The sequence below is a fragment of the Tiliqua scincoides genome, chromosome 8, assembly GCF_035046505.1.
Source record: "Tiliqua scincoides isolate rTilSci1 chromosome 8, rTilSci1.hap2, whole genome shotgun sequence".
Lineage (NCBI taxonomy): Eukaryota > Metazoa > Chordata > Lepidosauria > Squamata > Scincidae > Tiliqua > Tiliqua scincoides.
The window spans coordinates 19,313,125-19,331,149 of NC_089828.1; the positions used below are offsets into that span (position 1 = coordinate 19,313,125).

The following is an 18,025-nucleotide window of genomic DNA, read 5'->3' on the forward strand; positions in this document are numbered from 1 at the left end:
AGCACAATCCTAGGCATGTCTTTACCCCTGCTAACTGGGTAAGAGGCTCTTTTTAAGTGGGTGCTCTTTTATTTAGCGGGGGGAGAGTAACTGGCCCTCCTCACCCCAGCACTGTCTTTTCTAGTGGCTGTCTGCTAGTGTTCTTTTGCATCCTTTTAGATTGTGAGCCCTTTTGGAACAGGGAGCCATTAGTTGTTTGTTTGATTTTCTCTGTAAACCGCTTTGTGAACTTTCTGTTGAAAAGCGGTATATAAATACTGTTAATAATAATAATAATAATAATAATAATAATAATAATAATAATAATAATAATAATAATAATAATAATAATGTCTACTCAGAAGTATGTTCCATTGTGTTCAGTGGGGCTTACTCCCAGGAAAGTGTGCATAGGATTTCAGCCTATTAGTCTGTTTTCATATTTTATTATTGACTTTTTGCCAGCTTGGGGGTCCTGTACAGATTGAGGGGGAATGATTTTATCAAATAAAAACATGTGTGCTTATTCTGGGCATACGCTTCTGGCATGTGCCCAAATAGGTTCTAGTCCAGGAAAGTGGCCATCATCTTGGGTGAAAATGTAAAGCAAATGAGAGTCCATTTGCAACAATGATCACTGGTATGAACTGCGTCACTGAATGAAGGAATGGTGAGGTGTAGGATCAGCTTGTATTGATACCATTCAAAAAACCAAGCAGATGCTGACACATAAGCACTGTTCTGTATAGTCCCCACAGTACACAACAATTATGACACCAGTCATGGATTCCTACCAGACAAGTCCTCATGTGAGGACCACTTCATTTTCAAGCAAAGAAGCATCAGTCCTGATGCTACTTCTATTGTAAAATCATGAATCTTCTTAACACAATCAGAGACAGGACTTCTTACACCATCAGAGATGGAACCATCAAAGACAAAGATTCAGGGAAACAGTTCCTTGAGGTTACTTCTACTCCTTTCTTCCATACACATTGGGCAATCCATAGAAGAAACCAAACTGGATAGGATCTGCAGTTCCAACCAGGAATGGACCATAGGGCAGCAGACAGGCAAGGAGTCAGGCAGCAGAGAATGAAGTGGAAATCTAACTTCAGCACCTTGGACAGCACACCATGTGTTTCCACACACAAGAGCGGGGCTCCAAAGCTATGCACAGTTATCTGGGAGTAAGTCCCGTTGAAAGCAGTGGAACTTACTTCCAAGTAGAACTTACCGTGGAACTTATTTCCTGCACAAGCCCGATCTTGTCTGATCTCGGAAGCTAAGCAGGGTGAGGCCTGGTTAGTACTTGGATGGGAGACCGCTTGGGAATACCGGGTGCTGTGGGCTTATACCATAGTCTTTCGAGACTGAAGGTTGCCAACCATGCAAGGACTTGCACTTTAGGTTAACTAGCTGGCCAAAAATGTAGCGAGTTACTTTAATGCTGGTCTATCTATTGAGGGCAGGGAGGGAAGGGGAGTGTCCTAGGCAATGCTGGCATTAGGGTTTGGGCAGGTCCAACACAGGTCTATGGCCCATGGCCATCTGAAGTCCTAGTTGGTAAAGACAACTCCTGAACCACCCTCAATACAGTGATAGCACCCCATGCACCATCAGGAGGCAGAAGGGGATACCATGGGAGGCCAGGTGCAGCGGTTTCAACAGGGCTCTCACATATGTGGTGCTGGTACTGGCCCTAGGACTTGCTTCCCTGGAGATCTCCGCTAAAGGGATCATACCCATTGCAGGACTACTTGCTTTACCAGGGGAAAGGGACAAAAGTCCTCTTCTCCTTAGGAGCCGGTGGAGGCTGCCTGAAGCGCACTGGATGCGGTGGCAGCCAATTTTGGCACTGCTGCAGCCCTGTGCACCGGGCAGCTCAGGACTGGGCTGTACGTGTCTGACAGAAGGGCTGTCAGGCTTGATGCTTCCTAAGATGGTCCAGGGAGAGGCTCAACCCTCATCCTTAGGGTCCCAAGAGTCCTCTGCAAATGTAACATTTGTGGATCAAGATTCTAGACCAGGGGTGTCAAACATAAGGCCCAAGGGCTGGATGCAGACCCCCAGAAGCTTTTTATCCGGCCCTCAGGCTCTTATCTGCTGAGTAATGCTGAGGTGTCACTGCTGAAAAGCAGCCTACATGAAAATTGGGCACCCCCATATCTTGAAATATGATCAAGATTTGCATATTTTCACTTCTGTCATTTGTAGTTCATGAGTTTTATTGTGAGAACAAAGTGCTGATTTCTGGCCATCAGCTGCTTTATGATGTCACTTTCTGCTTAATGACATCACTTCCGGCCCTCAGCAGGTGCCCTGAATGCTAACTTCGGCCCTCTGTATAAAACGAGTTTGACACCCCTGTTCTAGATTGTGATAACCATGCAAATGTAATGCTTTTATGTACATTGAGCTAAATCCAAGTCTGTCTGTGTGCCAGGAAAAGAATCAACAGCTCTGAGCTGATTTTGCAAAGTTCCAGTCAGCTACATGAATCCACCATGCTTTTTAAAGACCTTCCCTCTCTTCCTTCCCTATAGCTCCACTTCCTAAAGCCTGCAGTTTTGTTCAGATGCTTGTGCTTTTATTTTCAGGGTGTCTATGAAATGCACAAGAGTCTTTGCCTTTGAGAAACTGCGACTCACAGAAAAACGAAATCCTATTATCACCCCCGTTTTCCGATAACAAGCTGTTGATGTAATCTTCTACTCCAACCCTATATAATTTAATGCTTATATCTTTATGGAGTGTATAAAGACCAATGTTGTTTATTCTGCTCCTTTAACCACTGAGCACAGATCAATTAGCTCTACCACCCCTGCACTCCCTTCAGTCCATACTGATAATATCTACGGACCATTCAGGCTAATGAAGCAGAAAATGTAAAACAGCTCTTCATCTAGCCATTCAACATGGCAAGATATATGACAGCATTCCACACACATGGCTTTCTGCCGGTCTTCTGTCTTCCTGGGTTTGGACAGCACATCCTGCTTGGCTCAGCATTCTAATTAGCTCAAAATAATTTGGGCTTGTTAATGAGCTAGCAACAACAATTACTAATGAGCTTCTTTCATTTGGGTTGTTAATTAGCGCTTGAAAGGTCTGTTTGGCTTGCAGAATTAGCAGCAAATCATGCACCAGTAAACTGTTTCATGACAGTCGCAATGAGAGTTCACGACGCTCCACCATGTTAATGGAAGGAAAATTGTTTCAAACCATTGCTACGTGATAGATCGACAGTAGCATTTGCCAGAAGTGGTCCTGAAGACCCATTTCTGCCGTAGGCTCTCACAAAATATGGGCACCAATAAAGAAAACAAGGAGAAATAGCTGGGACACATGCACCCATTCAACCTCACGTTTATTCCTGAATAAGCACAAAAACCCTTGGAAAATCTGCGCCATACGGCAGAGAGAAAAACCAGAGTGAAATCTGACCCTCCATCTGCTATCCCAACTGCTGCAACAAGAGCCTAAATCATCACTGGGACCTGATCATCTATGAGGCCAACTGAGGTTGTTGCCTCAGGTGGCAAACTGGCAAGAGGAGTCCACTTCCACCCAAACAGCTTCACTTCTCATACACCCTATCCTGGATTTGAAGAGGGGAATTGGGTGAAAAAGGAAGCATGAATGAGAGAATAGTGGTGGGCTAGAACGTATTTTCCAAGTTGGAAGAGGAGGAATGATGGCCGCTAGTGTACTACTGGGAAAGGGGGCACTATTTAGGGTAACTAGAAGTCCAATCCTGGCCTCTGCCAGCCCAAACAGCGCAGCACCACTGATCAAGTACCAGCTACATCCTGTGGACCAGCTGGGAACCAGGCCAGTCAGGTAAGGCAAGTAAAGAACACTTTTACTTACCTCTCTGGTTGCTGCCTGGACCCCTATGGAACTCCTCAGATCTATGCCAGCTCTTTTGCTGGTGTGGTTCTGAGAAGCCTCTGGGGATGGGTTTGTGCTGGGATAGGGGGTTTCAGATCTAGCATGCACAAGTGCCACAAAGATCCTCCCCATCCTGTTCCCAAACTGACCTGCTCCCTGCCCCGATTCCCCCCCCCCCACTGCCACTTGACAACCATTGCTGGCAGAGAACCTTACACTAGCAGTAGCAGTCTACAGAATGGTGGACAAGCTGCTGTGATGACGGCCCGCAGGATAAGCTAACAGACCTTGCAGTCTGCCAGCATATCCTGCAGGTAGAACTGAGCCATAAAAAGCCCCAAACACTGTAATTTTCCTTACAAAGGAAGCCTTCACCTTCTCTTCCCACACCGACTCTCCTCTCCAATAATTTTACTCAGGAATTCTCCTTCTGTGAGCCACTTATTGGCAGCTGGTAAAAAGAGGGTTGGGAACTCTACCTTGGTAATAGCAAACCTTCTGGATAGTGGCTGATAATAGCCCCGGATTAGGGCAGTAATGTACAGAATCACAGCGAGCCTCCTCCCTGAGGTTAGCGCAATCCAACACCTTGAAAGGCATTAGCTCTCATTGTCCTGCTCATCAAGGTGGCTTTTGCTCAGCCTGCCTTGGCCTGAAACAGAAGCCAATTTCTGCTCTGAGCAACAATGGGAATGATTAGAGCTAGAAGGTGGGGGAAAAGTTTTTTTACAAGCCTCTCCAGTTACACAGAAAAGCACGTGATTGAGCCATGGAAAATGCAATTTGTTGAACAATATCAGATAGGTTTGTCTCCTCCCCACCCCCACTTTCTTTTACTCTCTTAACTGGCAGGCAGGTAGCAGAAAGAACACAGGGCATAGTAATTATCATCACTAAAATTAATGTGGTAGAGATATCTATAGTGCTTTAATACAGCACAAGCAACAAGGACTCTGGTTGTAGGAATTCATGATCTGAGAGATGGTGTAGCACAGTGACAAAGAGACAGAGTTTTTGCTCAGGCACTCTCTGGTTTGAATGTTACCTCTGGCATGAAAGCAGCCCTGGGCCAAAATCTCCAAGCATCATAGGAAGGATGTCCAATTATGCCCACTTACCTGGTGGTACACCAGTCACCACCTTTACTGCTTTTCTTCCTCCTTCCCGGATTTGAAAAGGAAGAGGGAAATGGGGTGGAGAGAAAGTGCGGAGGAGAAAGCATGGGGAGGCTACAGCTTTGGAGACTCCATACCTTAAATATGAAGCAAAATCTGTCCCCCCCCCAAAAAAAAAATGGCCAACTGAGGCTGATCCTTCAGGTAGCAGAGTCACAGAAGGTGCCTGCCTTTGTTTGCCCGCCCACCCACACCATTCCTCCCCTTCATACTCCCTGGATTCAAAAAGGAAGAGAAGAATGGGACAGACAGGAAGTGAGGAGAAGAGAGTAGTGAGCTAGAGTGTCACTCCAGTCCACCACTATCCTCCACACTTCTTCTTCTGGTTCATTCCACTTGCTTTTTGAATCCAAGGAATCAGAGGGATAGCTGGCATACCTCTGGGCATGGTATTTGGTATGCTACCTTAGCCATGGATAATGTTCTGGGCCAGCCCTGGAGATCATTTTCTGATAACAAGGATGGCAAAATGTAACTAGCTGGCCAGTGGCATCCCCTCCGTCAGACAAGAAGCAAACTTTGCTTAGTCGCCTGCCATGGGATAAATAGAAAAATGTGCATAAGGTGAAAGTATTTACTCTGCTTACAATCCTACTGGACTATTTGCAACAGATGCTATCTAAATTTCCATTGTGGTTGTCAAATAAGAAGCCACTTAACTTTCAAAACAGCCTGTTGAATTAATAATTTCTATCAAATGTAATATTTACAAAGCAACAAGGAGGTACATGATAGATACTGGAGAAAGAGGCCTGACAAGGCTTGGTTTCTAAATATTGTCATATATTTATCCTCCACTGGATGGCACTATGACAACTACAAACAGAGGCCAGCATCCTGCTTCCTTCTTGAACTCTGGAATGACCCTGAAGCTCAATGCCACTTGCTTGTTCCACTCTTAATTGTGCTCTGCTGGAGAGAGATCTGGTGCCCAAGGCGAGGCAGGTAAACAGCAGACCCGCAGTGCTCAGATATAAGTTTAATTTTCAGAATTTGAACACTCAGTGGGTCACTAGCAAAGTTTCTGAGCCCACAAGGCTGGTCACTTGCATTCTAAGGAGATACATGCAGCGGAGATGCTCCAGTATTCCAATTTAACTTTGCTGATTTAGGGCGCAATCCTAAACCCTTATGTCTGCTTTCCAGCACTGACATAAGGGCAATGCAGCTCTGCGGTAAGGGAACAAACATTCCGTTACTTTGAGGAGGCCTCCGTGTGTGACACCCAACTGCTGGATGCAGCACATGTCCCATTGGCACCACTATGCCAGTGGTGGAAAGCACTTACATAAGGGGTTAGGACGGCGCCCTTAGATTTTGGGTGAACCACCCTAATAGTTTGGGGTAGTTTGTAGTATATATAAAAATATATTAAGATATGTTTTAAAACAGCATAGAAAACAAATGTCAAAACTAGATTAAAAACATAATATAAAATAAGTTGAAGCCCAAGCCCAGTCAGATTAGTCCTGCCAACCAAACCCCAGCCCAAGTCAAAAGGTTTAACAATTCCTCTGAAACTCGAGCTTGAGCTCTGGCAGATTTCCAAGAGAAGGGAGTTCCACAATGGTGAGAAAGCCACAGAAACAGTGATCATGTGCACAGTTGTTCTGTTCCATTCACACGCACATACTACCAGTGCAACCCTACACATGCCAGCTCAGAAATAAGCCCAATTGACTTTAATGGCACTTACTCCCAGGTAAGTGTGTATATAAGATTGCAACCTGTGTCAATAGCGTGGTGGATTAGATAATTACAGCTGAATCCTATCCCCCCTGGCACAGGAACTAATGTTCCAGCAGTAGGGCACACTTTACGGCTATTGTGAACGGCCTTCTGAAAGTGTGTGGAGCCATGCACTTTTGAAATGCTGTCAGAGAAACCAGAGTGACCATGTATGCAGTTGTGGGACATGAAGCACATGCCAACATAGGCAGGTCAGCAGGGAGGTTGGAATAGATGGGGAAGGGTAGAAGAGGGGAGGGCTGGGTATGTGACAGGGATGGGAAGGGGTGGCACTAAGTGTGGGCAACTTGCTCCAGATGTGATAGCAGCTGGCATGCCCCCTTCTCTTCTCGGACTTGTGGCAGCTAAAGAGCTGGTGGAGGTCCGAGGAAACCCATTGGTGAGCAGGAGGCTTACGGGGAGGTAGGATTGGGCTGCAGGTGTTGCTTGACGTCTGTGGTTGTAGTCCTAGCCACACTTACCAGGGAGTAAGTCTCTTTGAATTCAAAGGGGCTTACTTCTGAGTAGACATGTATAGGATTGTGCTGTGAGTTGCAGCTATTCCCAAACTACCATCGGATCCACGGTGAAAAATAAATTTATAAATACGTTTATAAATGAGGGAACTGTAATCCTGGTTTTACTGGCATCCCACAGTTCTGAAGTCGGAGCAGACAGATGGCTGCAAAATATACATGTTAAATAATACAACTTGGATAGCAAATAGGTTGGGGTGAAGAAAAAGGCAAGGTATGCAAGAGCCAAGGTATATAAAATGCACACTGCCTGACCATGAACTGTGGCTTTTTCCTCTCATGGGCCAACACAGCCACCCACAATTTTGGAAATTTGAAAATGCAGCAATTGCCTGCCCCTAAGAAGGACTCCTGAACTGATAAGCCTGTTTTTTGTTTTTTAACCACCAGAGGATGGGACTCTACTTTTGAGGGGGTGAAATGCCCACCCACACAAGACAAAACTGCCAGTTTAGTTCCAGTTGACTCAAATCAAGTACATCACCTTAAATTCACCTTCTATTTTGGAAATATATAGCCCACCCTGTTACTCTGTCCCCGTTCCCCATCTCTATTTTGGATTGAACCTGTTTCATATTTGCACAGGAGCCGGAATAGAATTTTCTTCAAGAATTTATAATTCAAGAATATTGGTGGGGGAGGACTCGTTTTTTGCTTTCTTTTTCTAAGCAGCTCTGTGTATTTAGTGAAACCATCTCACATCTTTCCGTGCCTGATCCCAAAATGCATGAAACATCTCCTAGTGGGTTTGACAGATTGCAAGCTGTTGGGACTTCTCCAACGAGCTTCCCAAGTTTTCCCCATTCCTCCCCTGTCCTTTTGCTGACCATCTGCCTGATAAGGAATTCTGCAGAACTCAAAAGCAAATTGTCTTTGTGTGTGTGTGCATGTGAGTCTTTGGTTGGCCCTAAATAAAGCATTGCCTGGCCTTGGATTGTGGATTTTTTTCTTCTCGTCAGGTGACATGACCATCTATGACATCACAAATGCACAAGGATTCCTATTTTCAATTGGTAAATATTGGTAGATGAAAGGAAACAAAGTTTCCATATGAAGAAAGCATTTGTGGAAATTAGTAACACTTAGCAATTGTATGGTACTTTCTGAGCGTGCAACATGCAGCTTGCAACATTATTATCTCCATATTACAGCTGAGGCTTAGAGGAAGCTGCTTGCCAAGGACTGCCTGTTTGTGGCAGAGATGAGATTCAAACTAGGGAAGTTCCAATTTTCAGCTCTTCAGTCTCGTCACCCCTACAGATCAACAGCTCTTGTACTAAAGCGCTCAGTTTTTGTTTTATTACATTTATACATTTCTTCCATCACAGAATTCAAGGCAGCATACAAAGACTGCCAGACAAGTTTTGGTCAAACTCAGATTTGCTTAACCTCAGTCAGTTGCTATATTAATATATACCATAAATTTAAGGTTGTTGGCAACCTTAAGTTTTGGAAGACTATGGTATTGCGCTCTGAATGGTAGTTCTGGAACAGCATCTAGTATGGCTGAAAAGGGCAATTCGGGAGTGACAATCTCTTCCACACTGGGAGCAAGTGTAGTCTGTCCCTGGTCTGTCTCCCTGGCTATGGGCCTTCCTTCTTTGCCTCTTTGCCTCAGTCTGTTGGCCAAGCGTCTCTTCAAACTGGGAGAGGCCATGCTGCACAGCGTTCCTCCAAGCGGGACGCTCAGAAGCCAAGGTTCCCATCTGCTGAGGTCCATTCCTAAGGCCTTCAGATCCCTCTTGCAGATATCCTTGTAACACAGCTGTGGTCTACCTGTAGGGCACTTTCCTTGCACTAGTTCTCCATAGAGGAGATCCTTTGGGATCTGACCACTGCCTATTCTCACGACATGACCAAGCCAACGCAGGCGTCTCTGTTTCCATAGAATACCATAAATATACCTTAAATAGCTTCAGGTATTTAAGAGAAACTGCAAAAGCCTCTGCCTTTGATTTATAGTTTTAAATGACGCACGGCTTTAGAACAATCTAAAAGGTTCTGTAACAAATGTGAAAAGGTCTTTTTTGCGTGCGTTAAGAGGGATTTTGATTAAAAATGGTTTGAGTTTTGTTCCGATCTTTCATGTTCATTTTTGTTTTTTGGATATCTGAATTTGGCTATGAGAGCTGAGAAGGGAGAATTGCCAACAGATAATATGTACGGGTGCAAATTCCAGCTCTCCGCTCCATTTCATCCTGACATCCTTTGGCAAGGATGTGTGGAGCATAGAACAAAGAAGTCCTAAGCTGAAGGCTGAGTATATATGTAGAGGACAAAAGATATTTTAAATAAATAAATGGCATCCCACTTATATCTGGAAGAAATAACTAGTCAAACTCTGCTGAATCGTTAAATGCAAACCTTTAGTTATTCATATAAAAGCAGTTTATAGCTTGTTGCAGGTAAAATCTATCCCATTAAAAAAAAAGAATCAAAGGGAAGGTAAGCAGGCTAAATATGGCCACGTACTCCCAAGCATCAGACGAGAATGAGCACATAGTTTGCCCGCATAAAAATAATTTTTTAAAAAAATCAAGTATTGTCTTTTCCTATTTAGCAAACTGGAGTTTTCATTTTACACTTGAAACTTGCTGGACAAATCCTCAGAGAGATGGAAAATGGCCTAGGAATAACCAGGAATTAGAAAGAAGCAGGCAAAAGCAGATCCTTTTTTGCGTGCAACAGCAAATGTGGCTATTAAGTGAAAGTCAGTCATTCGCTACAGTCAAATGGATAGAATGTTAATTTGACAAAAATGTGTTAACAGGTCAATCTGCTTCTGCATCTGTTCCACCCCCCCCCCTTTGTTAGAGCTTCTTTCTCATATGCTATGTGATTGTAACCACTCGGGGAACACACAGTGCTTAGTTATATGACTACATCACTAGGACAAACAAATCTGATTGAGTAGAAAGTGAAAGCTGTGCTTCTTGGGTTTATCCCTGGAGAGATCCCAGTCCATCAGATCACCAATTACCACCATGTCAAAGTGTTTGCACAGGTAAACACTCTCGCCACCCCCACACTTTTTTTGGCAATCCTGGATGATCCCCGAAAGCTGTCAAGCATGCTGAACAAATGTTCTCCTTTCCGCTTTGAGTCAGCCCTAGCGCAAATGTCACCGCCAGCCTAATATCTCTATTTCAAATAGAAAAAAAATTTACCTTAGGCCTGGAGGCAAATTCATGGAGCATTCTTGGTGTTTTTCCTAACCAAAATAGCTTTTATGTGTGCTCTCCTTTTCAGCAACCAGAAAGGGTGGTGGGAGAAGTTCCCAACCTGTGTATCTTAGCCAAACTCATCAGAAGTGGGTTAGAATTTTTTGTCAGAACATGAAGATTTTCAAGAGGCAGCTTAGTTTGCTGTTGCTGGAGACATTTTCTTGAGTGGTCAGAGCAGAATATAGACAGTTTCATTACTGTGCCCTAAATCACACCTGACACCCTGAATGCAGAATGAATTAGACAACATCATAGAGTCTCCTGTTCTGTCACTTCATTATTCCTTTGATTTGCCCTGTCACACGGAAATAAAACTAAGAAACCGAGGGATGGATGACAAATCATAAGAATGACAAATCCCCCACTGAAAAAACCTTGCCTTTGCCATAAGCTCTAGCCTACCATTCTTCTCTCCTTCACACTTCCTCTTCCTCTCCATTGCTTTTCAAATCCAGGGAGTAAGAAGGGGAACAGCAGACACTACAGGTGGTGTGCTACCAGATGGGAGTGGTTGGTGCACTGCCAGAGGCATCAAGAGATCTTTGGAATGTTTTGCATTTTAGATATTTCAACACATACAGGATTTACCTGAGAGCTGCGAGGGATCTGTTCCCAGACACACCCCCCCCCCCACAGAAAAGGATACTGAACCTGCAGATATTGCGTTCTGCAAGAGGAATTTCTGGATGTGACTGGAAGTGTATTCTGATTGCACCTGGACATGCTCTGAGCAGAGGTGTAACACATGGGGCAGTGACATCATGATGTCACTATTTAACCTTTACCCTCTTGTTAGTGCAGCAACTTTCAACCACTGTACCACAGCAGATTGGTGCAAATAGTCTGGTGCAAATTGGTGCCAATAGTCTGCAGATGTGCCACAGGAGTTTTTTTGGGGGTGTCATTTTTAGTACAGCCATTGGGGATGTGAGCCCCCTTGCCAAGAGCATGGCGTGCCTTGACAATTTCAATGCATTGTCAGTGTGCTGTGAGATGAAAAGGGTTGAAAATCGCTGGGATGGTGGCTCATTTGCTGCTTGAGTGTTCTAGCTCACATGTGTACAGAGCATTGGCTGGGGTAGAAATTTCCTATCTAGCAGTGATGCATTGAGCAGTTTATTCTGCTGTGCTACACCTAAAGCAGCTCATATGGTTGTGAAAGGCAGAGCAATAAAACTCAATGGGATTGAGTGGCCACAATGGGGAGGGAGGGAGATCCATGAAGCTGGAGGAAAAGTTGTTTTTGCTTTATTGCCAGCTTTTGTTCCTGCGTGCGGAATGCGAGAGTAAAGCCGGAGATATTCCTTTGCAGGAGGTGCATGACCAAGCAGCGATTCAGAAGCTGGCTGCATAATGATGGAGAGGAACAGGGTAGCAGGGTATGTGAACGATGATGAATTCCTTGATGGCCTGAGAACTGATTGGTGGAGACAAAGCCAAGCTTTCTTTTATGCGATCAAGACATTTATATTCATTCACATACCTGGTGCTCAAATTAATAAGGAACAGATGCAGACATCAATGTGTGTTAGAGGGTAAAATATGCAGCAAGAAAAGGGGGGGAGATAACATGTTGAAAAGGGATGCTCTTAAGGGGGAAGCAAGAGCTGAATGAGAAATGATGCAAAAGATTTGAAATCGGGATCTTCCCCCCCCCCAAAGAAAGCAGCCCCATGCTGCTAGCTTTGAGGATTTGAAAAGGGGTGCTGCAGTGGTAATTTTGCCCTCCATGTTGTTTCCCAGATTCCTCTACCCACCTACCCCCACCCACACATACACCAGTGTTATTAGCCTTGATAAGGAAAAAACACAAGGACTTATATTGTGCCTGCATTTTTTCTACTGGGGGGCTAATGGCAGCTTTTGAGGAGTGATTAGATGGGGGAAATAGCAAGGGGGGAAGGGTAAGAACCTCCTTTCCCAGTTCCACTGCTCCAATCGAAAACAAAAACACTCCCCCCTGGCTGCTTTAAAACCACAGCACACACACCAAAAAAACCAGACATTCTGTGATCAGATCACATATTATGTCTGTTTTGGCAATCAGAGCATGGACGGCATCACAGATTGGCGAGGCTGAGCACTGGTCAAGGGTTCACATCCATCAGGAGGCCCTCTTGGTCCAATGGAATCTCGAATCTGGTGCCCGATATGCATCAGGAGAGGGTTCACTGCAGGGATTTGCCACCTGGCTCTCCACACCCTGTCACCAGCAGTGTTTCGGAGATACTACTCCCACTCTTAGTTTAGAGATAGGTAACCCTACACAAGAAAAAAAAGCTACCCAATATTTTTGGACAAAGTGAAAATGACGATCAGGAGTCACATTGCAAACATCTGTTTGCAAGGGTTGAGAAATGCATGTCTACTAACTAACTAACTAACTAACTAAATAAATAAATAAATACTGGAGCATTCCAATTTAATACCCACGGGGGGGCTGGGGTTGGGGGAGCTAGTAGAAGTCAAATGAAAAATAACAGCACTGGCACTACAAGCCTCATTCGCCTTATTTACAGCCCGCAAAATGTTGGAGCTCCTCCAACATGCATCTCCATTACCACCCTGTCCTTTCACTTATCATCAGCCTGGTGTTCTGCTGGATATCTTGTTACTTTTCAGGTGGTCCTAATAAAGGCATTGTCCTATTTTGGATAGTGTTTGGGGTTTTCCCCCCATTTGAATTCACCACTACGACCACCTACAGTTTTATGCCCACCCAAGAGGCTCATCCAAGAGGGTGCTTCAAGGCAGCAGACTGGTGAGAAGCGCCTGCCTCTACTGCCCCCTCTCCATCTGCTTCCTGGATTCAGATAGGAAGAGAGGAATAGGGTGGAAGTGTGGTGGAGAAGAGAGTGGCAGGCTACACTGAGAGTGGCAGAACTTCACCCCTTTTAGACCAGGGGTGTCCAAAGTTTTTGGCAGGAGGGATCAGCTCTCTGACACTGTGTCAGGGCCGGGGAGAAAAAAGAATTAATTTACATTTAAAATTTGAATAAATTTACATAAGTTTACATAAATGAATATATTAAAGATGAACTTATATGACTGAATGAAGGGCTTGCAATAGCTCTAGGCCTATAAAAAGACTTTGCACAAAGCAAGGCTGACCTTTGCTGCTGCTGCTGTAGCATCACAGACATGAAACAACAAGCAGTGGAGGGAGCCCTCATCCCACAACTCACACAAGAGGTCAAACAGTCGCCCTCACGCTGAGAGCAGTTGCGTCGGGTCAGTGCAGGCTCCAACAAATCTCCGGAGGGCCAGAGGCTCATTGGAGATTGGGGGCTCCCCGAGGGCTGCATTGAGAAGCCTCGAGAGCCGTATGTGGCCCCTCGGCCGGAGTTTGGGCACCCCTGCTCTAAACCAGAGGTGTTGGATGTGGCCCACGGAAGCTCTTTATCTGCTCCTCAGACTCTCTCAGCACCACCACCAGCTGCTCCCAGCTGCTGAGCTGTGTTGAGGTATCACTGCTGAAAGGGCAGCCTGCGTGATAATTGGGCTCTCTCATATCTTGAAAACATTATCAAGATTTGCATATTTTCTCTTCTGTCATTTGCAGCTAACGAGTTCCTAAGTGAGAAAAAAGTACTTCTGATCATCATCTGCTTAATGACTTCACTTCCTGCTTAATGACATCACTTCCAGCCCTCCGCAGGCATTATGAATGCTGTATGAAATGAATTTGACACCCCTGCACTAGCCTCTCCTCTGCTCCATTCCCCTCTTTGTCTCTGAATTTAGGATGGAGAATGCGGAAAAGCATTGAAGGTGATTTTATTTATTTATTTATTTATACAGGTATTTATATGCCGCCTTTCTTTGGTCATCAGATTTCTCCTCAGACTTTAATCCAAGGCAGTTTACATAGGCAGGCTGTTCTAACCCCCTCTCCCCCCCCCCCCCGTAGGGATTTTTTACAATTGAATAGTTCTAGTCTATCATCGAACTCCTTGTTCCAGCTGGTTTCCTTCCTGGTCTGGCCTCTCTCTGGCCCTTCACCTCCCACGCTCCACTTGAGGCAACTCCTCTCTGTTAGAGTTGAAACCCTTTGTCTGGTAAAGAGTTGTATGGAACCTTGGATGAGCAGGCACACAAAACAGCATACACCAGCAGAGTTCTTTGAATGCAGTGGTTATATTTCAGAGCAAGGGTTATCACAGGTAGAGTCATCAGTAAACAGTCCTAGTCAGCACGATGAGCAGTCAGTCCATAAACAACAAATCCAAATCAGTTTTCCAAGATACACAGTCAAAGTTCATTCCATGGTCAGTATCAACATGCATATACTCACATCCAGCCTCCCACGTTACTGGCAGCAGTTCAGTAGTCTCCTACTACACTCCTACTGCTACACTGGAAGCTCCACAGACCAAACATTAAGTAGTTGGAGTGGCCAATCAGTGTAGGCTAAGCCACACCCAGGATGAGGCAGTCACAGGTGTTTGCTGATCCTGCTGACTCCAGCAATCTGCACCTGTTCCTGAACCACCTAGTTGGCTGTGTTTGTCTTATCCAGAACATAGACCTGACACTCTCTACCACCTAGGGCCACTTCATCAGTATATCAGCATGTCGTCAGTTCTCAGGTACTTACGGTTGTTTCGACCTGGCAGCCTCAGATCTTCAGGCATACAAGGCAGCAGCTCTACCAACTGAGTCAGACCTCCTGCCTGGAGGAGGATAGCTGATGCACTACTAGATAAGAGGGAGTCTTATCTCCCAGCGCCTCAGGAGCCAGGAGGTCTTGGGCCAGTCCTGCACATGCCTTTTCCCCTCAGTGGGGAAACTAGCACAGGAGACGAGCATAGGGGAAAGGTTTAAACACCCTCCTCTTTCAGTGCAACCAGACTAACCTAAATCAGACACACACACACACACACACTGCTTGAAAGCAAAAAAAAAAAAAAATAGTGGCGAGCATCATCGCAGACCTCCCTACAATGTCTCTTTTGGCCCTCTTTTGACCCTCAAAGAGACAAGAGGGAGGTGCATACGAAGTTCATTAGAACAAAAAGATCATTCTTGTTGTGAGCGGTGAAACTGGTCTATGCTACATGAAATCATGCTGTCTTTGAACATATGAAGGTGCCGTATGCAGAGTCACACCTTTGGTTCATCTTCAGTCCATCTTGCCTGCACTGACTGGCAGTGGGTCTCCAAGGTTCAGGTCAAAGGCCTTTCCCAGTCCCACCTGGAGAGGCCAAGAGTTGAACCTGGAACCGTCTATGTGCAAAGCAGGTGCTCTACCTACAGCCCCATCCTTTCTGCCCTATCTGATCCTCAGCATGCCTGAACAGAGACACATACCTGTTCCACTACTACACTTCCACCATCCTGCCTTTCATTCTTTATTCCCTGAGGCTATCCTTAGGGCAAGACCTGCAGAGCAAGGCAATTACAAGTCTAGTTCTGACAGTAACTGCAGCAAATCTGGAATTCTGGGCGCACTGAACAAACTGAGCCAATACGTGCAGAAGGCAAACTCTGCCATGTATAAGTGGAGTATTTTTAAAGTGCTTTAGGAGCTTTTAAGTACAGCCTCGTAATGATCCTCATCTCTCCTCCCCATTCCTCTCTGTCTCTCCTCCATTTGCCAGTGCATCTAATAGCCAAGTTTCAATGACATGTAATTCTGAACCCAAATGGATGGCGTGCGTAAGGCCTTCACTTCGCACGTAGCGGCACTAGTAACCCAGAAGCAAAATTTTATCAATAACTAAGCTTTGCTGATGTCAGCCATATATTCACAGAGCTGAAAGGTATGGGCTGGAGGGGTGGTGGCGGCCTAAAAACTAATGCATCTCTAATAGCAAGGAATTGGCTAAATGGATTCAGAATTGGATGCTTGGATCAAACTGGAAGCTTTGAAACTCCCATAGCCAGTCACATTATTGAATGAAATCAGAGCACATTATCCAGTCTTGAAGTCTGGACCTGTAGAAGAGGCTCAGATCAAGTGATGGGTCATTGATGGACCTGTCCATCATGAAAGTGTCCAATTGCTTTTTAAAGTCAGAAGGGAGAATCACGTCAGGAAGGGGGGGCTGAGAAATACAGGCATGCGTTGCTTAACAACCATTCACTTAACAACGAACCGCATATATGACAGTGGTCAAAGCACAATAAAGATGCTCTTAATGAGGCAATTGCATCTCCCATAGCCTGCAACAGAGTGTTTATACAACAGAGAGGTTCTTAATGCAAAGAAGAGGCAATCTATTTCCAGTAACCTGTGCAGCCAGCTAGTGTCTGGCAGGGAGTGTACACAACAAAGGCACTAGATTGGGCTGAATGTTCACTTAATGACCTAACTGCATAACAACTGGAATTGGAGAACGTATCCCCATTGTTAAGGGGTGCACACCTGTACCAGACTCCACAGTTCATTTGGCTCAAGCCACATTTAAAGGGTCTGTTTTTCTCATTCATTGTACAGCACCATGCATATGGATAGAGCAATAAAAATAATTTTTATTATTATAACAATAATCCTACAAGAATCATCCTGCAGTTCTGCTTACTGTTGATGTGAACAGTTAGGTTCAGAATCTGACTGAGACAGAGGTCAGCATCCTGATAGCAACTTGCAAGACAAGATGTGCTTAAAAAGCATTGAAAGCAATTTGCAAAATGACATCCTTGCCATGACAACACTATCATCTAAACCTTCAGGGTTTCTCTTTCTCTAAGGTTACAATCCTTACACATTCCCCGGGGAGTGAGTACCACTGAACTCAATAGGGCTGATGTATGATAAAACATGCATAGGATTACACAGTAAGTAAAATCAATTCGCTTCTTACGGCCCAGTTCTATGCTTCCCTGCCCACCAATGCAGCCATGCCAAAACAGCATGTGCTGCAGTCTGCAAGGGGGAGAGTGTCCAAAAGTCTCCTCTGGGTCAGGGAACATTTCTTCCCTTACCCGGGGTTAAGCCTCCAAGAAGCAGATGAATCTACTTGGACCTGCACCAGCAAAATTGCTGGCACAAGTCCAAGTGCACTCAGGACTGGGTCCAGGAAAGGGCTTGGATTCAGCAGATTTTGCTGCTGCCTTGAAACCCACTGCCTTCTTGAACCTGATCCTACCTCCTTCCTGCCCCATTACCACCTCATCCCGCCTCCCTCACTGACTTACCTAAGTTGACAGGCCAGTCCCAAACAGTCACCACGCAAAGGGCCACTGCGGCCTCGATGCTGATGCTCTGGCAGTGTGCGGCTTCACATGTTGCCTGAGACTTTTTTGCAACTGCCCTAAGGCAGCCTCTGCTGGTTAGCCCCACCAGTGAATTGACCCCTTAGGATTGGGCCATTAATGACTTGGAGTTCATTTCTACTTGGAAATAATTCTCTTGTAAGACAATCATCATTGTCGTCTTCAACAACAATAACAGCATAGTTTGTTGGGATCCCCATTGCACTGGTTGTCTGGTTCAGGAGACAACCTTTTCAAATGTTTGCACACAAGGATAATATAATCAGACTAC

General features: G+C 45.1%; 1 protein-coding gene across 1 annotated transcript in view; it reads right to left on the bottom strand.

Annotated features, from left to right (window-relative positions):
- The window catches only part of CCDC33 (coiled-coil domain containing 33), a 131,933-nt gene that overhangs the window by 39,669 nt on the left and 74,239 nt on the right, over window positions 1-18,025 (bottom strand). Inside the window, exon 13 of the mRNA XM_066635468.1 lies at window positions 12,692-12,707. Within this exon, the coding sequence (XP_066491565.1) occupies window positions 12,692-12,707 (16 nt within the window). The remainder of the gene's footprint in view (window positions 1-12,691; window positions 12,708-18,025) is intronic.